We start from the raw sequence: 27,739 nt of genomic DNA on the forward strand, positions 1-27,739 counted from the left end.
TGTAATTTCTGAGCACGTATAGATGTATTTTACATGTTTTTACATGTATAGAGCACTGTTTTTCACCACAGTTATGAATGCACTTGATAAAATACCTAAAAAGTATTGAGAAGTATTCATAGGAACATTAGTACATAGATGGGTTGATCTGAAATCATATTCAATAAGAATAATTCCATATAAGTAGGTTTATGATGATAATTTGATTATTTGAAGAAGAATTGATGATTTAATGACACAATCTGTACCTGTAACCAATGATTGTTCATATAAATGCACTTAATGTCACTTTAAGCATGTTTAAAGCACATTTGAGCACAATGAAACAAGGTAAAATCCAGTGATGTTTTTAGAGGCCTAAAGTTTGAAGCCTGTTGTGCTCTCTCTGAAACCTGGGGATTTTCCACTGTTTAAAAGTAACCATGATTACGCACGTACGCCACGTTGTCTCGTATGGAGACCATGGCTTGTTTGGTGGTCTCGTGTAGTAACCATTGTATGCAAATTATTTTAAAAATGATGTAATAAATAACATTTCTTTTCTGTGTGACTCTTTGTGTGTGTGTGTGTGTGTGTGTGTGTGTGTGTTGACTTAGTTAAATTTATGGTTCCAACCCCCACTTATCCTGTCTCACTCCGCTTGCCACAGTAACTTTTCACTGAGTAAAATAGCAAGCACATGATAAAAGCACACAGCTTAATGATTTAAAGAAAGAAAACACTTATTGATTATATTGATAATTAAATCATACTTTTAACTGAAAAATATTTCCACAGCATTGTGTTAAAAAGTGCAGTAGGGGCCTCTTTATGCCCTGTCTGAAACCAATATTAAGAAATGAGGCTGAAAGGCAATCAAGTTGCTAACTCCTGGCTTCAGTGTTGTTACATCGAGCTGAATAGCCTGTGGAGCAAACTAGAACAAAACAGCACAAATGTTTCTAAAAGTTCTGATAAAAAGGGACAGAAATATAAATGAGATGATACAGTGCGTTGTTTAGGTACGTTACGCCACGTTAAGCTGTTTCCTTATAATGGACTTCTATGGGGGAGAAAACGCTTAACGTGATATTATTCACTTTATCCGCGGAACAAGAGCTCGATCTTTTGACAGCAGCAAGTGTTTAACACAAGGAAGGTTTGACAGAAATTTGGTTTTCCATGATCGCTGTTTGGGTACGTTAAGCTACGCTAAGCGTTTTTCACTTTAAGCGTTTTAGAATGTCCCACATTTAGTTGTGAATGAGGCCTTCCACACTGCTTGATCCACGTCCGGCATTTCTCCCCTTGGGTTTTAGGTTTCGGGAAGGTAAAAAATTCCACCACCCCGTCCAAACTTTTAGGATACTGGCTATCAGATTTACACAATCCATACGCACAACGCTTCGGCATGTTTCCCTCGCTCGAAAGCTTGACAGACCTCCCGTGCCTAGTTGCTAAACCACGATTGGCCTGTGGCGGTTTTCTATGGGATTCCTTTTGTGCCAATAAAAATGAACGCAAACGTTTAAAAAACGAACAAAAATATACAATGAGAAAGAAAAAAAACACTTTGATAATGAAAACAATAAACTCAGTTGCAAGAATGTGACATGATTTCTTAACAATTTTCTAAGTTTCGTTTTTGCAAATAATAGTTTTGAATTCGCTGCTAGATTTTTCATTTGCGCTTTCCGAGTTTTCGTTTACGCTTCGCAATTTTTCGTTCGCCTTTCTGGCACAAACTCACGTGTGGGTGGGATTTATGGCCACTTTACTCTCATTGGTTAGTGAGATTTGGATTGACAGCTCCCTGACCAGGAAGTCGATACTGAAGACAGTGCAGCGGATTAAGAGAGCAATCTTCTTGCGGTTTTCTGTATAGTATTGTTTTAGTGTTTATACTTAAATTACTTTCTTCTTTTGTAAGTATATTAGCAGGGTTGCCAACTTTCACGCACTTAAAAGTAGGACACGCTTCCAGGCTCTATCACGCCGTAACAACAAGCCAACTTCGAGCAAATACAGGATAGATAACGTTAGCCATATTCACATGCAACTTTACGTGGGTTTAGAGGCCGTCAAGACAGCAGTCTATAATTTATCATTTCAATGATATCAGGAAAACGAGATGCCTAGTGAGTTTTGAGGAGATATACAATAAAGTGTTATGCTTCCAGTCATATTTATAATTTATACATTATAATCGTGGTGGCATTTTATGTATTGTTTCTATCTTTAAATGTTTGTTTATAGTTTAAGAAGTCTCTCTTCTGCTTTTCTTTAACCTGTTTTATGTAGGTGTGTAAATACTAGTGCTGTCAATCGATTAAAAAAATTAATCGGATTAATCACACATTTTTTCTGTGATTAATCACGATTAGTCGCACATAACAATTATATTTTAAAATATACTTTTACATTTTAATAATTTCACATTTAATCTTCAAATTGATGTAGAAACAACATATTTCTTTAACAGCATCATTTTATGAAAGCTAACATTTTGATATTAGTATTGTAACTGATGTCTCTATTAAATTGATTATTTTAACATTAATTATAGCCATTCAACAGTATAATTGAGAGCTCATGTAGGAAATTGAAGGACACTTTACAGTCTTTAATGCTAAATTATAAAATTAAATGCAGAAGAATTCTCATTAAAGCTATAAAATCACATTGATTTCTTCTTTTATTTTGTTCTTTGATTAACATTAGTGACAGGAGTCAGAGCAGCACGTTTAAGAGCGCGGCCCCTTTAAGAGCTGTCTCGGTACGCAGATCTGACCGTCACCGCACTCCCATTTTCACAACTCTTTGCCTTCATTTAAGATTTTATTTTACACTTTGAAGTCTGTGCTTAAGAAAATGCTCGACAAAACGGGCTTTCTGACATAATCTTGTGTGGTTTTATCCATTCAAGCACGAAAGAGAACTTAACACGGATGCGCTGTCTGACAGAGATTCACCGACGCAGCCTTCAGCCCGTTACTGTACACACCAGACTGGACCTCTCATTGCGTTTTGCCGCGTCCCACAGTTTAGAAGCTGTCGATCTTCATTGAACGCGTCAAAGCAACTGTTTCAAATCGCGCTTAAGTGGTTTAAAAGCCTGTACACGAATAAGAGCGTGATTACATAATGTAACGCTAGACAAAGGATGTCAAAACAAACGGATGCTGCGTTAATTGCGATAAATATTTTCTCACGCGTTAATTTGAAAAAATTAATCGCATGCGTTAACGTTGACAGCCCTAGTAAATACATAATGAAATTGTTGTTTGCAAGAGGCAGACTAAATTAATAAAACATTCTAAAGGCCTCTAATTGTGTCACCTTATGAATGTGTTTTGTTGTAGCGTTTAAAAAACATAAATGTCATTTGAATGTATTGGTAGTGTTTTATGAGGTGTGTTTTCTGTGAATGTAAAGAAAGGGGTGTAATACTGTACATTCACCATGAGTTTAAAAAGAAAGATACTTGATTTATAAGTGGACTTAATTCTTTAAAAGGAGACTGTATGCACGAGCGACATCGTCATCATCCTCCTCAGCTGGACACAAGTCACCCTCAGGTACATTTATGTAACCGAGATAATAAAATCGCTAAAAGTTTATCTGTACAGTAACTATGCAGCAATGTTTTCATTTAGCACGTTTTTCTCACAACCCAATAATCTGTAACATGTCTTTATTGGATGTTATAATGCAAGTTGTTCGTTCCTTTTTAAGAAAATAATCTTACAGTCCATAAAATAATACCTGACAGAAAGTATAAAGCACACAATGAACGAGCTAAGTAAAGACAGAATTGCTACTGTACAGGAATAAAACTTTTAGCGATTTTCTTTATTATCTGAATTACATTCATTTACCTGAGGCTGAGGAGGACGATGATGAGGAAGACGCTTGGATCCACACCGCGCATGACTTACCAACTTCAAATACCAATTACTAATATACTAACTAAATAAGAAAGTAGTTTTAAGTACAAACAATAAAGATAACAGCATGCAGATCGTTCTCTAAGATTCGTTGCACTGTACTGTCTTCAGTATCGACTTCCTTGTCAGGGAGCTGTCAATCAAAAACTCACTAGCCAATCAGCGTAAAGCGGCCATAAATCCTGCCTACACGTGCGATTTGTGCCAGAAAGGCGAACGAAAAATTCAGAAGCGTAAACGAAAACTCGGAAAGCGCAAATGAAAAATCTAGCAGCGAATTCAAAACTATTATTTGCAAAAACGAAACTTAGAAAATTGTTAAGAAACCATGTCACATTCTTGCAACTGAGTTTATTGTTTTCATTATCAAAGTGTTTTTTTTCTTTCTCATTGTATATTTTTGTTCGTTTTTTAAAAGTTTGTGTTCATTTTCGGGCGTGGCTTAGCGAAGGGTAAATTAAATCCTTCAATTAGAGAACTCACCACAAGAGGCCGACAGAGAGAGAAAAACACACACTCACACACGTATGTTTTATTATCTCCGTGGGGACTGTCCATAATGTAATGTTTTTTATACTGTACAAACTGTATATTTTATCCCCTACCCCTAAACCACCCCTCAACCTAAAGATCATAGAAAACTTTTTTCATTATTAGATTTTCAAAAATTATCGTTCTGTACACTTTATTAGCTTTTGTGCCCGTGGGGACCTCAATTTTGGTCCCCACAGTGACACGGGTCCCCATGAGTTGTGTGCATTCAGGTTTAGGTCCCCACCGGGATATATAAACATGAAAACTTTTACTCTCTACTTGACTACATTTTTGAACAAGTATATGTACTCTTTACTCCACTACATTTGTAATGAATAATGCAATTGCACATTACATTTTGCCTGGTACCTATCATTCTTTTACGGCAGTTTATTTTTGATACAGAAGAATTAATATTGCCATTTACAGGGCATTGAAGGTACTATATCTTGTGGGTTTTGCTCTTACTTACTAAAACTTGTCAACATGGCTTCTTTATGTGAATACGAGTGCATTATCAATTAGGGTTTGGATAGGGTTATCAATGTCAATCGCTGGCGGTTTATATGTGAAATGAGGACATGACAGCAGCTGATGATGAGGCCAAAACCAGCATGTCTAGTTCAAAAAGGCTTTGACTTTTTAATTTGACTTAACATTATTTTATTTATCCGTTATATTGAAGAAACCTTTTGAAAGAGTTTGGTTTATTATGAGCACTTGAGCTTAAATGAGACTTGAGTGTTTGTAATAGATGAAGGTTATGGTGTCGACCATGATTTGTTGCAATTTTGAGGTGTTCAGTCTTATTATGATTTAAGAAAATAAATGTGATTGCTCTTCTCAGGAATCAACTGTCTCTAGTTTTTCACTGACATGTCTCTTAAGTGTTGAGGACTAGTGCTGCTTTGAACCTACATTCAGTACGAGTAAAATACTCAAGTACAGTTAAAATCAGATACTCTTAAGACTTTAACTCAAGTCGTTTTGGAATTGGTGACTTGTAACTTGTAATGGAGTAGTTTTCGCTGCAAGGTATCTGTACTTTTACTTAAGTATGGTTTTCAGGTACTCTTTACACCACTGAGGATTTGAATTGATAAACTGTGGTAAATATTGTAGTAGGCTATGCTTTAATATTAAATATACAGTTTACTACAGTATTTTCCATGTGGGTCTTGAAGTTACAGGACCAAACCTTTACGCCTTGGGAGCAAAGCTTTAGTGACTTATCTTACTGTTGACAAGTATTTTTATTAAACCATTAATATCCCAAACCTATCTCTAAACCCTGACTGTTCCTCTTATAATCTATAAAATCTCATCCACAACATGCAGCATTAGCATGACGTTGGTGATGTCTTGCGCACTAGCATCTCATATGCAATGTGCAGATTTATTCATTAGAACACACCGTCCACCCTGTGTTTGATATTTATCCTTCCTTCTGTATTTTCTCCACTGTGCCCTTGAAGAAGGAGAGAGGATAGACTCATAAACCCGTAGCCACACTCATTCAATACAATCCACCACAGCGCCCTCGAGAGCTGAGAGAGAGAGAGAGAGAGATGCTGGGGGATGGGGGATGCTGACAACACGACTGCCATTGGCTGGACTGCGTGATGAATTATGAATAAACAGCATTGTGGTTCAGCAGCATCTCTCTGCTCAGGTGTCTTAAACATGTTTTTCACATCACATTTTATTTCTTGGACGTGTGATGCAAATCCTGTTGCAATGTGGATGAAGGCATAAATGAGCAGAGAGGGAGAGAGATCCAGCGTTTGCCTGCGGAGGACAACAATCTACGTCACAACACTGGATAATAAGAGTTAATGGAGAATATGAACGTGTCGCACGCGCCGGTGTCGTGTGAACTGCATCTGAAGCATGTGGCTGATATGGCAGAAATATGAAGAATGCTTTGAGCAGCTGTCAACACGGTAATCCCACGCTGCACTGCTCACAGCATGGACTCCAACAGTGATGGAAAGGAGGAATGGTCAGAGGAGCAGTGGGAGAAATGGTGAGATGATTTTGCATGTTTGTTATGGTGGGGAGCTGATGTAAAAGCCTGGTGACATACAGTATGTGTGTGTGTGTGTTGCATAAAGGTCATTCAGACCACATACACACTGTAAAGTTTTGGGGGTGACAAAGGCTGGAGTGGATCTATATCTTAATGTTCCTTCCATCCACACTCCGCCTTTTTCTATTTTAGTCTCCATTAAATCACTGATGTCAATAATAGAGATCTCAACTTTGATTTGTGTTTTTCTCACGGGTTTGCCTTATTAATGGGAGCCGTTTTGTTTGTTTTCATAGGCTGACACATGACATAGGTTTGGATGAATTTGAAGATGCAGATTTGTCAGAAATCACAGAGATCAGAGATGAATTTGTCCTCAGGTCCAGCTGTAACGCCTCCGAGATCGAGGTGAGAAAATATCTTGCTTGGATGTGTCCAATCTTACCGCAACAGCTGCTTATATTCAAACCTTCCTCTTGGACTTTTATTGTGAAATTTTCTTGTTTCTTCTGCATTCGGGACTTCTTTTTAACACAATTGACATCATTCTTCTTATAGGTCGCTAAGCGCTCATAAACATTAGCAGTTATGTACTTCTGGGCTTCAGCACATAAACAAACCTTGTCACCTTTAGCAACAACAAACAGAACTTACAATAATATAGCATGTTTGACTTCGTGCGGCGCTTAGCAGACCGATCTGCGTGTGACATCAAGTATCGCGAGAGCAAATGGACAATTGAGCTTTGGATTTGCTCTCGCGATACTTGATGTCATGGGCCGAACGGTCTGATAAATACACACCTGCTAATGTTTGGTTTCGCGCTGCTTATTATGTTATTTATTTTAAATGATTGACAGCGTTTGTTTATCTTTTCTGATGTGGTATGTGTGGATGTCAGACCACTTAACTGTAGACAACGTAACGCTAATCCTGACAGTTCGTCCATCCATTGAGTGAGCGTGTACACGCATAAAATTCCGTTAGTTTACTTTTTCAACAACAATCATAGTCCCGGGCTGTGACTGGCCTTACATATTCAAATTAAATCGGATTCTCAGTGCGTTTACATGCGCAAATTAAACGGATATCTATCAAAAATCATCTTATAAAATAAGCCTGTTTTCACGTGTTTACATGCATAGTAATAAACCGGTGTTCCAACCCAATCACAACACGAGGGTAGCACAAATTTATGGGTAGCATAAATTGGCAGAACACCGGCTCTGCACATCATTTGAACAGATTGACCTGAAACAAATGAGAGTGTATTTGTTGAAACAAGCCATGAGTATAGAGGTGTAAATGAATGTAGATTGTAGAGGTAAAATAATCTGGATTTGAGTAAACGTGATGAGAGTTCATATCGAGATCTTCAATAATATTGACGTTCGATACAAATCTGATCTCGTTGTTCACATCTCTCCTGAAACTCTAACGACCGAGTCGTTCCTGAGATTTCAGACTTTAGCTACGGAAGAGATCTGTGATTTTTCGTTCTTTTGGGAAAGTTGTTGTCATTCATCTGAAGCTGTGTGTGCGTGTGTCTCATTGTAATGCAGCGAGTAAACAGCACTCGTGAATAGTCTTTGTTGGGACAGATAATGCAGCGGTCTGATGTCATTGCCCGCTCTGACGGCGAGCTCTGTGGCCTCCTGCTTTGGACTGACAGCTGATCTCTCCAATCCCCGCAGGATCATGTGACGCAGGCAGCCAGTAGTGGTGAAGATAAGATGGAGGGAGGCGCGGCAGGTCGGGACGGGACCTCACGTCACACTGAACCATCCGACAGGAGTCAGAGAGCGACGCGCTCACACCACAGCAAGGCTCCTGCTGCGGATTCTGCTCCTCCTGTCGCCATGGAGACCTACCGTCCCAAAAGACCAACCACTCTCAACCTGTTCCCAAAGATTCCACGCACACAGGTACATGATGATGATGGGGTGTGTGTGTTTAAATGCCTGTAGTTCTGTGTTTCTGAGAGAGAGTTTAGGAAGCGTTGGAGGGGGGAGTCTTTTCACTTTAAATGCCACACGCACACACTTTTGTGTGGTTTTGTGCTCGGTTCCGTGCGAAAGTAAAGTGTTTTGTTTAGCTTGAATCTCTCAGAGCATCCAGAGCCCCTCACAGCCCTCAAACCTGAGATTATAAACCAAAATGTAGAATGTATGTCATCCACAGGACACTTTAAACAACAACTCGCTGGCAAAGAAGTTCAGCTGGCAGGAGAAAATCTCTCAGACTTCATCACCGCTTAAAACAGGTGGGTCTTCAGCTTTTCACACAGATGATGATGGAATGAAGAAGTGGTGCTGAATGATGTTGTTTGGTTGTATGCACTGACAGAGAGATTCATTCTGCCGTGGAACTGCAGCTCTGTTGTGTCAGTAACAAAAGAGTCGAGCCGCGCTGCCAACTACAGTCATGTGCGTCTGATTCAGCTCGATCATCTCCAAACCTGCCTGCTCATCTGTTTCTGTAACACCATCTGTTGCTTGGTTAAAAGCATCTGCTAAATCAATCAATCAGTAATAGAGTCATCATGTTTGATCAATTTGTATATAAAAAAACAATGAATAAAGTTGCTGTGTGCAAAACACACCCAAAAAACGGATAACTTCTTGTTTTAATGAATTTCTTCTTCCTGAAGGAATAATAGTTTATATTATATTTACTATTTATCATCTATTTATTTATCACATCTTTATGAATCTTGAAATAAATTTGTTTGTTTTTATAGCTTTTGTTCAGCGGGCAGAGACGTTCTTACTGGACTTGAAAACATTTGATGTTGAAATAATCCAGAAATATTATACCAAAACAGTGACTACGATTTACAAATATTAAAAAATAATTCTATTTTCTTATAAATATATATCTGAAAAAAGACTTTGCAACAAATTCATTATACAGGTTTTTCACTTTTAGAACATTTTGACCAGCGGGTGGTGCTTATGCAGTATTTGACATGTATTCGTTTAGCATTTTATAAATTTAGGATCGAGTAGCATTGAATTCATGTTTTTGCCCAAATGAAACCACGCGTAATGCCATCAGAGGACAAAACAAGAACATCTCTTGAAATCTGTAGAGGTGGTGCTGGAGAGTTTGGTTGAGATCCTCACGTGGGTGATTTTGTGTCGTTTCAGGTGATCTGACCCCCTCGCGCGAGCACGTGTGTCTCAGTGATGACGAGAAGATCCAACAGGCCAGCGGGACCGCTCGGACACAAATGAAGGACTGCGGCACATCGACAGACCAGCCGCCCGGCGACGGACCCTCGAGAGCCCCCCACACTCAACCCTGCAGAGCCGTGACCCGCAGAGAGACGAGCACCTGCGAGCGGATCCGTTACCACACCGACGTGCGTCTGGAGCCGACCGAAGAGATCTATCTGACCCCGGTACAGCGCTGCACCGACGCCCCGGAGCCCGAGAGACCCTCGGTGCTCCCTCTCGCGCCCCTCAGTTCCGACAGCGAAGCCCCTCCACCCTACCAGTCCCCGTTCCACGAGCAGATCGAGCTCCATCCGCCTCCTTACGCCTCGTGCGTGGAGGCTTTGGCCGACCGCGGCGGACATGAGGTCACCGGAGACCTGTGCTACAGAGACTGCGGTGCAGGTGAGGCCCCTCACGAGAGTCTGTCGGGGCCCCTGATGCATTCTGGGATACTGAGCAACTCGGACACGAGCGGACTGTCTTACGATTCGGTGAAGTACACTCTGGTGGTGGATGAACACGATCAGCTGGAGCTGGTCAGTCTGAGGGACTGTTACCATGGTTACAGCGATGACAGCGACACGGCGACGGTCTACGACAACTGCGTGTCATCTCCATACGAGAGAGATTACGAGGAGGATGATGACGACGACGAGGGGAGAAATCGAGATGAAGCCTCCACCTGCCCGTCAGAGAGCTCCACCCCCGACGGACCGCTTTCTCGGAAGTTCGTCAACGTGTTCATGAACGGCTGCTCGCGCTCATCCAGTACGTGGCGCGTTCACATGCGAGCGCACACATTAGTTTGTGTAGATGAAAATATAATTGGGGATGATTTTTGTTGATTTTAGCACAAAACCAAAAACGAAGTGGGTGACTTGGACTGAAAAAACGAAGAGCTCAGAATATACGGTTTAAAATGATCTCAGGGTGATATGAATAATGATGTACAAACACATAAAAATCACAATCGCAAAGATCTCTTTCACATCTCAACTCGTCTGCGTCTCAGATGTTTCTCCTGCGTCAGAAATGTCACAAACTCACAAAAGATTTTGCGATCAAAAGTCAATAGGATTGAAGATCTCAATATTAACTTTACAATCTATATTCATTTGACGCCTCCTCATGTGTTTCAACAAGTACGCTCTCATTTATTTCTGTTTTTATTTCTCCAAAACAATTTTAGGAGAAACATCTGAGACTCCAACAAATCTCCTGAGCAAAGAGAACCACATTTTGTTCTCTGGGTCTTTATAAGAGAAGTAGTTTGAATCATTAGCTGGTTCATATTTCTGTATTTAGTTGTGGTTGAACATCTGCGTCTGTTGTAGGTGCAGAATCATTCGGTCTGTTTTCCTGCATGATCAACGGTGAGGAACGAGTGCAAACGCACAGAGCTGTTTACAGGTAAACATTTGTTTGCAGTGCCGTTCAAGAGATCACTTTAGGTTTGCTAAATTTGGGTATTTATGAGTTATGTACAACGATTGTGTTTGTTTTGAAGTGTGTTGTGGTGATCTCATGATTTTTTGCGTGGCTCAGGTTTGTTCCCCGCCACAAAGATGAGCTAGAGCTGGATGTCCGTGACCCTCTGCTGGTGTTGGTGGAGGATGAAGATTTCTGGTACGAGGGGGTTAACATGAGAACGGGGGCGCAAGGAATCTTTCCTGCATATTACGCCACCGAGGTCTTCAAAGAGCCCGAAGTCTCCTTAAAGAGTACGACACATGATTGACGGATGAGACCGTCTCCTCTGAGCTTCTCACATCCTCACACATCTTGTTTCCATGGCAACCAGCATCTCTTCATGTTGCGGATGCTATCACCATTTCATAGGGATGTAACGATTCACCGTGAGCCGGTTGAAAATCAATTATAATATGTGACGATTCAAGCCGGTTGAATCGCAATGCGTGTTTTGAACAGCAGGGGTCGCTGTGTTTACCGCAAACTTGGAAAACGTGGATATGCAGATATTTCTTAAATGTAAAAAAAGTTTTTTAAGTTTGTTTATTTTATGTATGATTCTTTTTTTTTTTGACTTGGAATTTGTTTAAAAATTGCAGTTTCATTTTGTTATTTGACATAAAAGATATTTTCATTTTACAAAGAAATGTGCAGCATTTGAGAAATAATAAAAGGGCAGTTGATCGTTTCTAATTAGTCTCATTTTGTAAAAATAAACCTTGAATGAATCGTATCGTGAGATCAGTATCGTGACTCGGGTCGTGAGCTGAGTGAATCCTTACATCCCCACCATTTCATTATTCATTTCGATGTGTTCATGCACAATGTTTAAGAAGAAAGAAAGATGATCAGGTAACATACAGACAGTGTTGGGTGAGTTACTCTGGAAAAGTAATTAATTTCTAGTTACTAATTACAAATTCAATAGTGTAGTTAGATTACAGTACAAATTACTCTCGCCAAAAAGTATTTAGTTACTTATTACTAATTACTTTCTATATCCTACATCAACCTTGATGAGTTAAGTGATTCAAGGATTGCCATGAAACGGCTCTTTTAATTCATTCAAATAAATAATATAAAACTACATAAAGTACTCTTATTAACTGACCAAAGTATTACAAATGTGAGAAAGGTCAATTAATGCGTGCATTTTAAAGTTTAAGACTTTCAATTTTAATGTCAATTCCACTACTGTATACATTACACAGTATTTAGTAACTGTAATTTAGTAAGTAACTGTAATTAAATTACAGAAAAAATAAGAGTAATCCCTTACTTTACTTTTTTAAGGGAAAATAAATTAAATTACAGTAACTAATTACTTAGTAACTAGTAACACCCAATACTGCATACAGACATGCATGAGATATGAAACACAAACTGTTGTTGTGTGATTTATTTATTCATTATTTTATATTTTGTAACGGTTTATGTATTCAGCTGCAGGTTGTGAATGGACGGATGAGTTCAGACTGAAGTTTCTTGGATCTGTTCAGGTGCTTCATCACAAAGGCAATGACGTGCTGTGTGCTGCCATGCAGAAGGTTTGATAAACATTTACGTTCGGCAGATGCTTTCATTGCATTATCCTATACATTTGTTTCTAAGTATGTGCAATCCCACGGGATCCAACCCATGACCTTGGTGTTGCTAACGCCACTCGCTAACCACTGAGCTACAGGAAAGCAATATAAACAATATTAAAGAGATTCTGTCATCGTTCATGTGTTTTAAAACCGTATATGACACGTTCTTCTGTAGAACACAAAATAAGATATTTTGAGAAATGCCTCAGTGGTTTTGTGTTCATACAATGGAAGTCAATGGGGTTCAACACTCTTCAAGATATCTTCTTTTTTGTTCTACGGAAGAAAGAGTGACATACAGGTTTGACATGACACGAGAGTGAATAAATGATGGAAGGATTTTAGTTTTGGGAGTCAGTCCAACATCATCCTCTGATCTATCATCCGTTAATCTGATTATACTGTATGAAATGGGTCAGACCCTGTGATTGGGTTAGGATAGGTTTATGTAATGAAGTGAAGCAAAATTCAATCAAAATGAGGTTAAATCAAGATTATCAAATGATGATGCTTGACACGAATGCCTGATACAGAAGAATGACTGTCGTGTTGAGTTGATAAAATGTGAAGAGATGTAAAAGAAGGGGTATGATTGATTTCAGATTGCTGTGAACAGACGACTGACGCTTCACTATAATCCGCCATCATCCTGCAGTCTGGAGGTCAGCGTGAAAGGACTCAAGCTCACCGCACACGATCACTTTCAAAGTGTAAGAACACAAACGCACAAGTCAGCATTTTCACAAAATACCGTATGATTGTGTGTATGAATCTGATTCTTTTATAAACGTGTTTCCACAGGGCTCCCAATACAGTCACTTCTTCCATCTGAAAAACATCTCGTTCTGTGGATATCATCCCAAAAACAGAAAGTACGTTCTTATTATTTCACACCACGCTGTGTTCATTTTAACATCACAATAATCACATGAACGTTTATCACGATATACGGTGTTATCTTAATGATATGTTGACTTTAACACTGCTGCTAACTTTCATATATCGCTGCTGTCCTTCTTAAAACCTCCTATCTCCATATTTCATGATTCTGATTTGCTATAAATCATGATTTTTACTCACCCTTTGTGTTTGTCACTGAGTTTTGCAAATATCTAAGCAATAAAAAGTATTAAAAAAGTGCTTGTCAACTTTGACAACACGGTAGACTGTCAGTGACCCACGGGTGGAACAAACAACTTTTTTTCCTTTGAACAGCTAATATCCTATGCCAGTGGTTCTCAACCTTTTCATGGTCACGCCCCCCTGTAAACCCATTTTAAGAATTGACACCGCCCCCCATTATTTACACGCCACTCCCTTCATGCGCACTCACAACTCATCGGGAGAGAGAGAGACTTGCTCTTATTCTAAAATTACAGTCTGAAAGACAAACATACGTATATGATCTACCTGTTTCTTAAGATGATGTAGAGGTAATAGCTGCTGCTTCCTGAGTGGACGTTTGCCTACTTTGTAGATATTAAGCTTTTGTGTGCGGCCTAAAATTGCACTGTGCAGGACCAACAATGAGTCTCACGCGCGCAGCTTCAGACGGAACATTGCCCTCCGTCAATTTGCAATCGCGTGCATTCGCGATCGAGTTCCAAAGGCTGGGGTTTGGGGGAACCGTCACGCCCCACCTGCAGTACCTCTGCGCCCCCTGGTTGAGAACCACTGTCCTATGCCAACAAACGTAAAAGAACTCTGACAACCTATATATCGTTGGAAAGCTCCAAGTCTCTAGTTTTCACTGTTTTCAGATTTGAAAAAGACAAAGGTAGTAAAAGTGTTCATTTACATGTCACTTGTACCACAGGTGGGCACATTTGTTACTAGTACAAGACACCTACTCACCATTGAGGGTATTGCGGTTAAAAATATCACAGAACCCTCATTTTTCATTATATCAGCTTGAAATTTGAAACACAACTTGGTTAGATGTGTGGCTTTCATTTTTTTGGCAGTTTTTGGTGAAAAATTTATATTTTTTGTAAATAAAAGCAAGTTTCATTTATTTTTTGTTTTTATTACAATAGACTCAAACGGTTATAACTTTTTTATATTGATATTTTTCGACTTCTGACACTTCTAAGATAAACTACAAAAGGTCTTCTTTGAAACAAGATTAGGCGTCTAGACCAAAGCATTCCAGAGTTACACTAATATAAAGGTTGAAATCACCTTTAAGCACCCCCCCCCCAAAAGGAGACCGACAGCTAAGGGGTTAATCATTTAAAAAGTTTGTGTTTTGCCAATCTGGACAGCAGCGATATGCAACTGACACCATGAGGCTTTCCATTTATTGATTGCATAAAAAAATATATATAGACATTTGTATACAAACAAAATATATATACTGTACATTCTTCTCGTCATATATTTTGCAAGGGTGGAGTTAAGAGTATTCTTAATCTTGATTTATTGAAAGGAAGCTACTGTGAATTATTTTGACATGTTGTCAAGAATTATTCACATCATTTTCAATATTGTGCAGATCAGGATAAACGGTATTATTGAACACGGGCACAAGTCTAGTCTGTGTAAGTTTGGACTTTAACCTCTGAAATGTCTACAGGTATTTTGGTTTCATTACGAAACACCCGGCTGATGAAAGATTTGCGTGTCACGTGTTTGTGTCTGCAAACTCCACGAAACCTCTGGCACAATCTGTCAGGTAACTCTTACATTCATTTCTGATTTCATGTGTTCTTATGTTGGTTTATTAGAATTTATTTAGAATAATATTGCCATCATCTGTGGTGTTTAACAGAAAAGCCTTTCACTCATACTACAAAGAGTTTGTGGAGGTCTCGTGTCCAACAGAAGACATCTATCTGGAGTAATGCTGATGTCCTCTCTTCAGTCATGTGTACAGAACAATAACACCACATCAACATGAGAAATCTAGTGTATGATGAAAGACTAACAAGACTGACATTAATATGGACCAGGAGGAGAGAAACTGAGACGACTGCTGATTGTTTGTGATGAAGCACACGGATCGATGATGTGTTGAGGTGCGTCATAATGATGCTCGAAAGAAACGAACGTAAGACAGCCGGTGAAAACTGAAATTATTTTCCTGGATGCTGAGGATTTTGGATGATTCGAGAGATTATTTTATCAGATCTTTGCCGTCGCTTGCGTGTTATGGCTCTGTGTGCGCTTCGGGCTAAGAGAGAAACGCTTCTTCTATTTTTTCATAACACACAAACACACACCGACTGTAACATACCGCACAAACTCATTGACATCTGTCTCTCGATGTCATGAATTACAGAATTACTTCCCAAAATCTGCCTGTCAAGAGAATCAAAATGATTTCTTATATACATATATATATATATAATCTCTGAACAGAAAATCTAAGTGTTAGTATAGATTATAACAACACTACTAAAGGGAAAAGTCTTGTGTCCTTCAATAAAAAGGAAATCAAATCTTTTCAGACAATACGTCTGTTACAGTTGATGAGAATATTAGTACACGTTCATAAATACAATAGAAATATTGATAAAACCCAGAGGTCTTCTTGTGTGCTTCTGTGTGAGATCAACAGATCTTGACACTTGCTTTTATTGTTTTAATAAACCCATGAAGTATTTCTGTCTTGTAAAAATAGGTTTTGGGCTTCACACATGAATAAAGCACAAGTTGTCGCGTGCGCTCATGAAATGCTTTTTTAACAGGGATCATATTTGTTTGCAAACATCTCAAAATACGTGAAATAAATATGTTCTTTCCCAAAAGATGCTCATTTCTTTCTGCACAAGAGTGACATTAATACAATCGAGATCACGTATTGCCGTTGGGGGAAATCAGGACAGCGTGGTTTCAGATCGAAATACAAATACAAACACTTCATTTCTGTAAATGGAACAACTAAAATATGTTGACAGAATCAGAAGTCCAACAAGTAAAGATATTATAAACAGCAGCCAACATTTGTCTGTTTACAGATGTTTACTCGCACAACATTTTCACATTCCTTAAAGAAAAAGATCAATTTGAAAACTTTATTTACATGGCCTCAAACCTTGAAAATCAGGTCTGAGGTTCCAGAAGTGATGCTGGCGGATACATAAGAGGTTAAGTCAGTCTTGGTAAAATGTCAATGGTGTTAATCCTCAACACAGTCTGAGGCTGAATAATGACTGCAAAAACAAAACTAAAGTGTTAAACGAAGGCACGGAAATAAACCTTTTGACTGTAAATTGAATGTCAACACAAACATTAAAAACCTACTTTTCTTTTTTTGAAATCGATGTCTCTTCCAGAATCTCATGTGTACCATCGGCCAGGATTCGGTCTTCTCAATAACCGTGGCCTGAACTCTCACCAGATCACCGCTGCGTGTCCGAAGAACACACACAATTATTACTTCATAACGTTACCAAATCATTTCATACGCCGCTAAAAATAAGGTCTCAAACATGTTTCTCAAGTATAAAAACAGTCAATAAACAACACTGGCTTTAGCGGTGAGATGTTGAGTACAAACAAGCATCTTACCCAAGAAGTGGCTTTCCAATGAGCGTGAAATCATTCCCTCCGACCAACAGCACCTGCAGACAGAAGCCACACACGCGTCTTCAGTGGAATTAGGACATTCGTACTTTTGCCGAATACACATGTGCTGTGTGTTCAATAAAGAATGCAGAATGCGGACAAACCTTCTCCAGTCTGATTCCGGCGCCGCACTCAACATCAATGTGATTCTCAATGAGGATTAAATCTTCATTGGTGACTTTCCACTGACGGCCGGCAAACTGAACAACGGCAAACAAACGTCCGTATTCTCCGCTCTGAATGAGGCCGTTCACCTTCTGCACAACCGCTGAAGTAACAATCCACACGTGACGTATATCAAAAACCCTCAACCTCTTTTTATATAGAAACATCATTAAATTTGATTTACAAGCGCAATATTCCTTAGGTGGACCACAAATCTATTGGGTTTATTTATGAGGATCTCACACACACACCTCCATGCTTCTTCTCTTGATCTTCAGGGTCAAACGCTGGTAGTTCTGGCCACGGTGGTCTTGATAAGGATGTGTGTGGAACAAAACTGACAACAAATGACACAACAATAGGACTTTAACCAAAGCATCAAAACATGAATTCAGCGTGAACAGTAAGAGATACACACTATAATGCTTTTTTGGAGTGAATAAGAGAGAATGAAATATTAGATGGTTACCTTGCAGGATTTGTGACGCTTGATGAGTTTTGACGGCATGCTAATGTAGGAACCAAACAGCCTGTGGAAAATAGCAGTGAGTGACGTCATCAGCACCATACGCACTCAGTGTAGAGTCACGTTATAATCCAGCATGAACACGCAATAAACAAGGCTGATATGCACATAACACATCTATATGAAAACATAAAACAACAAGATATTACAGAGTATGACAGTCAAATATTATATGTGAAATAGCTTTTTAATTGGATAACTTTTATGGTGCATGAAATGCATATGCCACACAAGGTTACAGTACATGAGATCCTGTACTAGCGTCGAGCTTTGGTTTATATTAGACAAACAGCATTTAATCCCTTGAGTTGACCATTAATAATTCAATTTTAAACGTGTCATTTCTCATAATAATGCACTCTCATCCGTTTAAACATAAAACTGAATGAATGTGCACGTGACACGAACGTTCACAATAATATAATCACGAGTATAAATCAGAAAATGAAAACCATACACACGTGCAGGTGTGGACTGTGTTAAACATGTTCCTGCGGTCTGAAAAACTCTTAATATTCCTGTTAAATTCCCTTTGTTCAAAGTCATCGCCATCATGAGAATCAACCGGAAACACACACGCGCGGAACAAATGAGTCCCCCGGAAACATCATCCGACCGCAAAGGTTCCTGTACTGAAACTTTCCCCCCAACATTTATTAAATGATAAATAACAAAAAGACAGTTACAATATTCAGCCTTTACAATCAAAATTCAATTATACAACATAAATTCACATATATTGCATAGAAATGGAAAGAAAAAAAAGAAAAAACTCACTCATGAAACCAAAATTCATCAAAAAATAATATAAATATTTAGCTTTTGCCTTATTTAGCTATTTAAAACAATTAACATATAAAGAAAACTCTTGGCAAACAATTAACCTGGGGGTACTTTACATTTTTTTTACATTTATGAATATAAAATTTCAATAAGTATATTATTCACAACAAAAGATGTATCTTTGTTTATAATTATTAAATATATAATAATATAATATATTTTTATACCAATCTTGCAGGTATTTTCTGTTGCATCCATTCAAATGCATCAGTCCAGAAACAATGCATCAAATTACACACACACACAAAAAAAATGTTCCACCTTTCAACATCAATTTTGCATAGCCTATTTGACAAACATTAGAGTCTCCGACCATCCATTTTAATCTTAAGAATTCTCTTGCAGGATATATACGACTAAAAATTTTGAAGTGAACCTCTTTACATTTAGGGGTAACGGGAAAATAATGAAAATTACACCTAATCCGTCTTATTTTTTTTTCAAAATGCACTAAACATAAAATTTCTCCTTTCCTGTGCTGAAACTGTGTTCGGGCATCTGATCAAAATGCATTTTATTTACAAAGAAATACAATTATTGTCTTTTAAATAGTGCGAAATATATGAAACCTGATGAAAAATAGGATGATGAAATAGGATGAATATGATAATACTGTTATTTATAGTAGGCTAAATAAAATGAGAGACACATAATGATTTACAACTAAACTTTACTGGAAATATTTTAGATTTAAAGCAACAATGGAAAAGTAATGGTATAGTTCATCAACATTTACTCTTTATATTAATTAAAATTATTATATAATGCTACTTGCAAGATGTTACTCCAAGTAATTTATTTTTGCAAGGCTCTTCTAGAATAGAAGGTCCTTCATCAGAGATAAACTGTTGTGGATGTTTGTCAATTATCGTGCATTTAAGGAACATGTTATAGTTTCATGTAGAACAAACTGAAGAATGTTTAAAATCATTCTTTAACTATAGTTTATTTTTATCAGTATTCTATTCAACTACATTTTAGTTGGCAAAAAATTTGAAATACAATGTAATTTGTATGCTGTGTATAAAAAAGGTCATTATTAAGATAAAACCGATAAACACAGATCAAGACCCAGTTGTGTAATACATCAATATTTATTATGATGACAGATAGTCAGCTCATCATCATTTCTGTATATTCATTCACACAGCAGATGCTCAGAGATAAGACTCGTATTAATGCAATCATAAATAACTGTAATAAATATCCTCAAGTAAATGTACAACATGTATTTCACTGCATTCGGCTCCTTGTGCGGATGTTTTTCACATCAATATGTCCGACTCTTTGCCCGACAGCGAGAAATATGGGACTATCTGTGATAGCAGCAGCTGACCAGAGCACACACACACACACGCGCGCGCACACGTTGATCTTTTGAATGCACTGCAGTGGATGATGTATAGTAGCATCGGGTGTGTTTGTCCGGATGGCTTCACATTACTCAACTCATTCACCAGAAATATCACAACTGATTTACAACATAGTCCTATAAAGAAGCTCCAAATGTAGAACAGTAGAAACATCAGAGCTTGAAGAATGATTAAAAAGCTCAAACTCAACTGCTTTTTGGGGGGATGAAATCTAGACGTTTTAAGGAAACAAAAGTGAAATTTGGTGACCGTGACATCGATGGAAATATTCATGCAGTAGAACTGGCTGCAAAATCATTTCGTGTAAGCAATAAAAGCAGGACTGCACGTATGGCGGTAACGTCATTGGCAACTGAAAACAGATTCAAGGGTTTAACGTTTGGCAACTGAGATTCTCAAACTGAAAAGCACCCGAAACTAAAGAGAACAGACATCACATTCAGCTCAAACGTCTCATGTGTGTTGTATATGTCTATAGCCTGTTATTGACTCCATTCCTCTTACACACCTGAACTATATACTGTATGTGCACCTTTAACATCACACGCGGATATTTGTGTCTTAAGCAGTCTGGTTATGTATACTGGACCACATGCGTCGTTTGAGCTCAAAGCATCAACGGCTGGTTTTCATAACGGGGGATAGGTCGACCAAGAGTTTAAATGAGCCAATCTCACAAACATGTCGAGAACAACGCCCAGCTAACCCTGCCATGAAGACATCTCGCACGTTCAAAACGATCCTTAACGTGTCAAAAAAGGGTGAATTTCGTCTTCTGCTGATGTCCCGACAGGTTTGGTGAGATTCGCTCAAATGTATATTCAAACTTCTCAAGCAGCGAGTTCAATTCCTTTATAAAGCTAAAACGAGCTTCCGCCTGGATGTAGATGCGTCGACCGTCACGTCCGTGACCGAGACGCACTGAGGATAAAACAGCTGCTGATCAGTGAGAGAGTAAATCAGGTGAAGCTTCACATCTCTCATCATATATCTACATGCTTTATAAAAGTGTCTTCCAGTCAAACCCGCATCCGTCCGTCCGTGTGAAGGCAAGTTGGTCTGTCGGTTCACGTCCGTTTCTCCTCTGTTGAGTGACACGTGGCTTAAGGTCGCGTGGTGACAGGGTCACGAGGGGTTTATCCGCTCAGAGGGTCTTCGCGGTAATGGATGGCGTAGCGGAGCTTCTCCAGCATCACGTCGAGGGACGAGTACTGCGGCAGCTTCACCATGAACATGCAGGTCTCCACGCGGACGTAACGCAGATCCGGCGACCCTGCAACGCAGAAAAACATCATACTGACGCCTGACGCATGTCATATGTGAGAGATCTCAACATGGCAGAGGTGACGTACCTACTGCCCCATCAGGCGGGGCGATCTTCATGGGGTAGGGGGGCACGTGAGCGGTGTCCGGACCTCCGTCTTTGCAGGGACAGTTGAAGGGAATGCGCTCCTGGTTGCAAGCGAACTTAATGAACTTGCTGAGCTCCTCCTGGGTGAACGTTTCCAGAGCCGCCCAGAAGAACTCGATGTGCTGATCCGTCTCCATCAGACCCACCTGATACATGGTGTGAGCCTACAACAACCACAAGAGTTTGGGTGTTACGAGAGTCGCTCAGAAACAGTGTTTGGGCTTTTTTGTAAAGGAGCGTGAATGTTTGACCTTGAGGAACTCCAGGTTGACGTCGGGCAGGCCGCAGGTGCGCAGCTCCATCTCAGCAGGGCTCAGTAAGGTCAGAAGCTGAAGCGGGATGATGGAGCCCAGTCCAGCTCGTACGGCAGACATGCACTCGACATTCTGCAGCTCTCGCAGACGCAAATCACGCACCGCCCGCACGTACATGCCTTTATTCTCCCAGCTGAACACAGACACACACGTACAAAACGAGATCTTCATTAAGGGCGAACATAAACGGATGAACAGGATCACACAGGCAGATGATTGGCTCGTACCTGACAGCGATGTCACGGCCACCCTGGCACAGCTCCACCTCCTCTCCCGTCATGGTGATGTAGGTGAAGGTGCAGCAGGGGCGAGCCGGTGAATCGGGGCTCTCGTTCACGTGACCCTGAGACGACACCTCAGCACAGAGCGCCTCCAGCTCCGCCTCATCCGCCAGCTGACAAATAAAACACAGAGGTCAGAGGCAGTGTTGGGTAAGTTACTCTGAAAAAGTAATTAATTACTAGTTACTAATGACATATTCAATAGTGTAATTAGATTACTGTACAAATTACTCTCTCCAAAAAGTATTTAGTTACTTATTACTAATTACTTTCTTTATCGTATATATCAACCTTGATTAGTTAAGTGATTCAAGAATAGACATGAAACGGCTCTTTTAATTCATTCAAATAAATAATATAAAACTACATAAAGTAGTATTATTAACTGACCAAAGTATTACAAATGTGAGAAAGATAAATTAATGCGTGCATTTTAAAGTTAGACTTTCAATTTTAATGTCAATTCCACTATTGTATACATATATATTACACAAAGCATTTAGTTTAATTACATCAGAAGTAACTGTAATTAAATTACAGAAAAAATAATCCCTTACTTTACTTTTTCAAGTGAAAAGTAATTAAATTACAGTAACTAATTACTTAGTAACTAGTTACACCCAACACTGGTCAGAGGTAATGGGTATCAATAGAGCATCAGGTTAAAGAGTATAGTTTACAAATACATGATTTTCAGCAACAACAAAAAAAATCACGATTTTTAAAAAAAACTATTGAAACAAAAATAATTTACTTGTAAGCTGTATGAGTAATAACTCATTTGTTGGCATTAAAATAATCTACCAAAGATTTTCTTTTCTTTAAGCAGAATATGACTTCTTATTCCATTTGTTTAATTTTGGGATAAATTGTGACTTGGAGATGTTTGCGACAGACTTCATATTTACTCATTGCTGTATTTGTATTCTTATTTATTCAAATAGAAATATGTGAACATATGAAGAGTTTGGTTCCAAAATGACATTTTTTTTAAATCAAGTTTTTTATTATGTGCTCCAGTTTTTATTGTGTGAGTTGGCTGTATTTTTGGAGTTATTTTGGCTTAAATCAAAACAAACCAACTGCAGTTTGATTGATATGAATTGGAATGCACAAAAAAACATGATTTTTGATTTTTTTTAATGGAGTTGGAACCAAACTCTTCATATATTGGTCCTGTCCTTGTCTCTCCATATTTCAGGATATATTTGTTTGTCACTGGGTTTTTGTAAATACCTAACCGATAAAGCAATAAAAACCACACTATTTAATCATTTCAAAAGTCAAGCCAACTGGACATACAAGGTTCTGCAAGGACCGAGACGATGTTTTATATCTCTTACATTATCAAACTTCTTGAAGTAGTTGTAGGTGAGCAAGTCAGCTTCTTGAAAGTCAGTTTCTGGGTCCAGCGCTTCACCCACCAGACCTTTCCAGAACGATCCCAGCAGGTCCAGAGGTAGAGGAACATCCGCCCGGATGGCAATGCCCAGCAGCTGACCGAAGAAGTGCAAGAGCTGCTCCTCAGCGTAAGTGACGGGACACGGGGTCAAGATGAACTTCCCCTGAATGACATCAACGTCTCAGCTGACACGAGCATGAACAGCCAAAGAGATGATCGCAATGTGCGAAGGGATGTGTTCTCACCTTGTTGCGGTTGGCAGCAGCGCTGGGACAGGGCAGCAGCAGCGACAGGGCAGAACTCTGCAGCTCCTTACACACCTGCCACAGAAAGTGTCTGAAGGATCCGCCTGAGGACAAACACAGCACATATAACACAAGCGCAGGAATTCACTCGAAACAACGGCGGTGTGCGACACTGACTGGTGCCGTGCACTTCCTCTCCGGTGAAGCGGATGTTGAAGGCGTATGTGGGGTCTCCGCCGCTGGCGATCCTGACGCACAGCTGAGACGAGGGCACGCAGGACAGCTGCCGCGCCGCCTGACAGAAGTAGGTGTTCTCTGCCGCACGCGTCTCACCTGCGCAGACGCACGCATTAACACGAGGAACTCGCAGCTTGTACGGTGTTCTGTGTGACGGACGCTGCGATCACGTACCTCCAACTATCTCCAGCGGGTCTAGGGTGATCTCAGGAGCTGCGTGGTCTGCGGTCCGCTGCACGGTCGCGTTCAGAACCCGGTTCATGACCGTCACTTTGGTGTCGTAAAAAGTAAGACCTGCGAACACGACATACTACGTCAATCAAATGACATACTAGGAAGTAATAAAGAAGAGGTGTGTGTGTGTCCAGCGACTGACCTTTGGCCTCGCACAGAAGCGTGGCGAGGCTGTTTTGATAGTTCTGTGTCTGTCTGAGCTCAACCAGAGGCAGAAAGAAGCTCTCCAGCGTGCTGTTGAGTGACTGTAACAGAGCGAAGCGGAGTCTCAGACTCTCCACTGGCACACCTGTGAGACCAGACACGCTTTCATCAGACCCGTGTCGCGCACATCAGACGACACAACCCAGCGTCCAGACGGACTCACCTAACAAACACGTGACCTGAGGGTCGGCGGCGTCTTTGGCGTCCAGGTAAACCTCATGAGGATGCAGACGTGCGGGAGTGATGGCCAGATGCCGACAGAGACGGTTGACAAACTGCACCAGAGCAAAATCCATCTCAAAGGTCCATTTTCTGCTGGCTTTCTGAGCGTGACGCGAGTCGATGCACGTGCATCTGAAACAAGAACACCATCAGCATCCTCACGCTGAAAACCCAAACCAAACCTCTGCTCTTGTTCACAGCGTTACTTCAAGATGAATCCACCGTGAAACCTATTCCTCTCGTAACATCATTCAAAAGGGATGTTTAACGCCACCATCAGTTACTGTGAATTTCAAGTACATCACTCCCGTAAATATACTGCAGTTCTGATCATGCGTTTGGATTTACTGACACCAGATTGGTATGGCGGTACAAACCGTTCAAAGTGCAGATCGTAACCACACGCCAGGACGCCTCTCCAAACACTGCGGATGTCCTGTTTGGCTCGATCGAGTGTAAACTTGTGGAAACCCTCCAGGGTCAAGAACTTCTCTTCTGGCACTGTTGAGTCAGATCAAACATTATGAGATGGATCTACAGCAAGAAGCTTCCAAAGGAAAAACCGATGGGAAACTAGTTCAGTCGTGACCTTCTAGCTTTTTGGCAGGAGATTTTTCTGGATCTTTCTCATCAGGTTTGGTCTTCTCGGGAGATTTGGGCTTCAGGACAGTTTTTTTCTCACTTAATACAGTTCTGAAGAAACATTTCATATAAATAAACGGTATATAAAACACTACATGAAAAGACTTGCGCTTGCATGTGACCAGCGTGTGTAGGGCGACTCTCACCGAACACTGTTCAGCATGGATTTCTCTTTGGTTGGGGGTTTGGTGATGGGTCTCTTGGTACTGACCACTTTACCCTGATGCTGTTCTTTGCCCACCTTGCTGTGTTTGTTCTTGTTGGGCTTCACCGTGCCATATTTACGCAGAATCTACCAGCACAAGAAACAAGACTTGATTTCTGATTTCATCAAACACACACATCAGCTTCTTCAAACACACGCTCACTGTGTGGATAAACACTGCGTTGTGCATTACGGATACCGAGTTCACACTCATGCCATTGCAAACCTGTTTGACTTTTATTCTTCTTCAGAACACAAAAGAAGACATTTTGAAGAACGCTGATAACTAAACAACACTGAACCTCGTCGACTTTCATCGTGTGAACACAAAGCCACTGAGACGTTTCTCAAAGGATCTTCTTTTGTGTTCCACATAACAAGGGCGATTCTCACAAAATCTTGGTTTCAACATGTCAAACATGATTTTCTTAAAAACACTCACATCAACTATTTCTCATTATATTCATTTAAAACAAGATATAACATGTTTAAAGGCATCAATTTCAAAACTTTTACTGACAGTTTAACACAATTTTAAAACGTTTTTACAAAAAAAGGCCGTAGAAATTCTCATTACCGTAACCATTTAAAACGGTCAGTCTCGTAGCATGTTTTGCTAAAAACAAGCGAAGCCGTGATGCCTAAGCAAGTTTTTATTAATCGTACATAATAAGACATTAATGAATTATATTTTAATAGAATATTAGACATGTACAATTTCTGTAAATGTTGAAAACTACCTGTATCGGTCATGAGAAGGGAAAAAGTCGTGTACACAGCGTGACAAGAGAATATTAAGTTTTTAACTAGAAAAATATAAAGTAATTTGTTAACTTGTTTGCCATTTAAAAGCTACTAGTAGATGTGTTTCTTCACATAAAAACAAACTCTATGTAAATATATTTGTGTGTGTTTAAACAGTCTTTCAAAACCGTTACGGAGGACGAGAATATCAGTCCTGGACACTTCTTTTTTATTATACATGAATATTCTGTCAATCATTTTTTTGTCATTCAAGAACGTCTAGTAGAACATCCAATTGTTTTTTTCGTTGTTTTTACATCATATAAGGACGTGTTCACACTTCACTTCTTTTTTGACAAGAATTAGTTGACAGTGGCGCTTTTTTAGTAAAAACAATACTAATTTCTCGCTAGAAATGCAATCAGAAGTTATTGAAAGTGAAAATTAAACTTACATTTATACAAAACTATGCTCCAACAGGCGATTCGGCCGCCATTTTATTTGTTCAAGCTTGAGCCTTCTCGACCAATCACCTCCCTTGCATGTTGTTATGGAAACAACAGGTCTCTGTCATTGGTTAGCTGTGAAAAAGGTGCTTGACGTAGGGCGTAGAACTTTTTTCAACCTCAGAAGACGCTCTGAGCTGCAGAAAAAGACGCTGGCGTTTAAAAAAGCGCTCAGGACTTTTTTGAAAACACGGTTTACTTCATAGGATTATAATGTAAAACAGACGCTAGCAGCTTCAGAAAAGAAGTCAAGTGTGAACACGGCCTAATACACCCAGACAAATCGGGATGCGTTACGGTTATGAGAGCAGAAAAAGCAACAAAATAAATAAATAATTCATTCCTATGTCAAAATGATGTTTTGTCCAAGGTAGAGAACACAATTAATTTTTCGTGTTACCGAATTGTATGTTTTATAATTCAAATCTCTACTGCCATGATGTGGTTTCGTGAGAATCACCCACAAAGAGTCACATACAGGTTTCCAAGCACACAAGAGACGAACCGTAATAGTATTAAAGAATGGAGTGTAAGTCTTCTGAACGGTCACCTGCGTGAGTTGATCCTCCAGCACTTTCTTTGGCGGCCGTACGTGCGTGACGAACACATGCAGGAGGTTACCGGGGCTCGCCGAGTTGATCTGCTCTTTGCTCAGATAAATGTCTGACACTTTAACTGGTTTAGTGGGTGCGGGGCTCAGCATTTGCTCGGCGTACACACAGCTTTTAAAGATATCGGTGAGCACGTCACGCGCCCTGGGAATCAGTTTGTCACCTACAAAACCAGCAGAGAACACTTCTCGGAACCGGACCGTGACAGATCAAACAAAACCGCGAAGGTGAAACGAAGA

The 27,739-nt window shown here is 39.7% G+C and overlaps 3 protein-coding genes across 8 annotated transcripts in view; 1 reads left to right on the plus strand and 2 right to left on the minus strand.

Moving 5' to 3' along the window:
* The first annotated feature begins 6,006 nt into the window (after positions 1–6,006).
* On the plus strand, positions 6,007–15,648 carry mapk8ip1b (mitogen-activated protein kinase 8 interacting protein 1b). Its single transcript, XM_057333171.1, has 12 exons — positions 6,007–6,486; positions 6,786–6,897; positions 8,184–8,414; positions 8,671–8,752; positions 9,639–10,475; positions 11,042–11,117; positions 11,253–11,428; positions 12,621–12,724; positions 13,369–13,476; positions 13,568–13,638; positions 15,342–15,440; positions 15,537–15,648. Exons 1-12 carry the CDS (start codon positions 6,431–6,433, stop codon positions 15,607–15,609), a joined length of 2,025 nt encoding a protein of 674 aa, XP_057189154.1. The 5' UTR covers positions 6,007–6,430; the 3' UTR covers positions 15,610–15,648.
* A 1,159-nt stretch (positions 15,649–16,807) lies between these two features.
* Positions 16,808–18,627, minus strand: mrpl21 (mitochondrial ribosomal protein L21). Its single transcript, XM_057338952.1, has 7 exons — positions 18,488–18,627; positions 17,970–18,030; positions 17,752–17,837; positions 17,440–17,603; positions 17,279–17,331; positions 17,012–17,115; positions 16,808–16,920 (listed from the first exon to the last, which is right to left on the minus strand). Exons 1-7 carry the CDS (start codon positions 18,579–18,581, stop codon positions 16,856–16,858), a joined length of 627 nt encoding a protein of 208 aa, XP_057194935.1. The 5' UTR covers positions 18,582–18,627; the 3' UTR covers positions 16,808–16,855.
* Positions 18,628–19,944: 1,317 nt separating this feature from the next.
* The window catches only part of LOC130552382 (probable E3 ubiquitin-protein ligase HECTD4), a 39,990-nt gene continuing 32,195 nt past the window's right edge, over positions 19,945–27,739 (minus strand). For all 6 annotated transcript variants that reach the window (XM_057331036.1, XM_057330816.1, XM_057330963.1 and 3 more), the window contains exons 63-76: positions 27,440–27,663; positions 25,581–25,726; positions 25,382–25,485; positions 25,170–25,293; positions 24,734–24,924; positions 24,509–24,655; positions 24,307–24,426; positions 24,073–24,228; positions 23,896–23,999; positions 23,592–23,813; positions 22,195–22,361; positions 21,905–22,100; positions 21,595–21,817; positions 19,945–21,515 (exon numbers count right to left, since the gene is read on the minus strand). In XM_057331036.1, coding sequence (XP_057187019.1) covers positions 21,379–21,515; positions 21,595–21,817; positions 21,905–22,100; positions 22,195–22,361; positions 23,592–23,813; positions 23,896–23,999; positions 24,073–24,228; positions 24,307–24,426; positions 24,509–24,655; positions 24,734–24,924; positions 25,170–25,293; positions 25,382–25,485; positions 25,581–25,726; positions 27,440–27,663 — 2,261 coding nt within the window. In that variant the 3' untranslated portion in view covers positions 19,945–21,378. The remainder of the gene's footprint in view (positions 21,516–21,594; positions 21,818–21,904; positions 22,101–22,194; positions 22,362–23,591; positions 23,814–23,895; positions 24,000–24,072; positions 24,229–24,306; positions 24,427–24,508; positions 24,656–24,733; positions 24,925–25,169; positions 25,294–25,381; positions 25,486–25,580; positions 25,727–27,439; positions 27,664–27,739) is intronic.

Source organism: Triplophysa rosa, linkage group LG1 (assembly GCF_024868665.1).
Source record: "Triplophysa rosa linkage group LG1, Trosa_1v2, whole genome shotgun sequence".
Taxonomy (NCBI): Eukaryota; Metazoa; Chordata; class Actinopteri; order Cypriniformes; family Nemacheilidae; genus Triplophysa; species Triplophysa rosa.

Bases quoted from the DNA above. Each gene is read 5' to 3' on its own strand.
- mapk8ip1b (XM_057333171.1), top strand. From the start codon at position 6,431: ATGGACTCCAACAGTGATGGAAAGGAGGAATGGTCAGAGGAGCAGTGG. The intron at 12,725-13,368 runs GTTTGATAAACA...GATTGATTTCAG, and splicing joins TGTGTGCTGCCATGCAGAAG to ATTGCTGTGAACAGACGACT. The intron at 13,477-13,567 runs GTAAGAACACAA...GTGTTTCCACAG, and splicing joins CACACGATCACTTTCAAAGT to GGCTCCCAATACAGTCACTT.
- mrpl21 (XM_057338952.1), bottom strand. From the start codon at position 18,581: ATGATGGCGATGACTTTGAACAAAGGGAATTTAACAGGAATATTAAGA. The intron at 17,838-17,969 runs GTAACCATCTAA...ATTTGTTGTCAG, and splicing joins AGCGTCACAAATCCTGCAAG to TTTTGTTCCACACACATCCT. The intron at 17,332-17,439 runs GTTTGTCCGCAT...TTCTGTCTGCAG, and splicing joins CCGGAATCAGACTGGAGAAG to GTGCTGTTGGTCGGAGGGAA.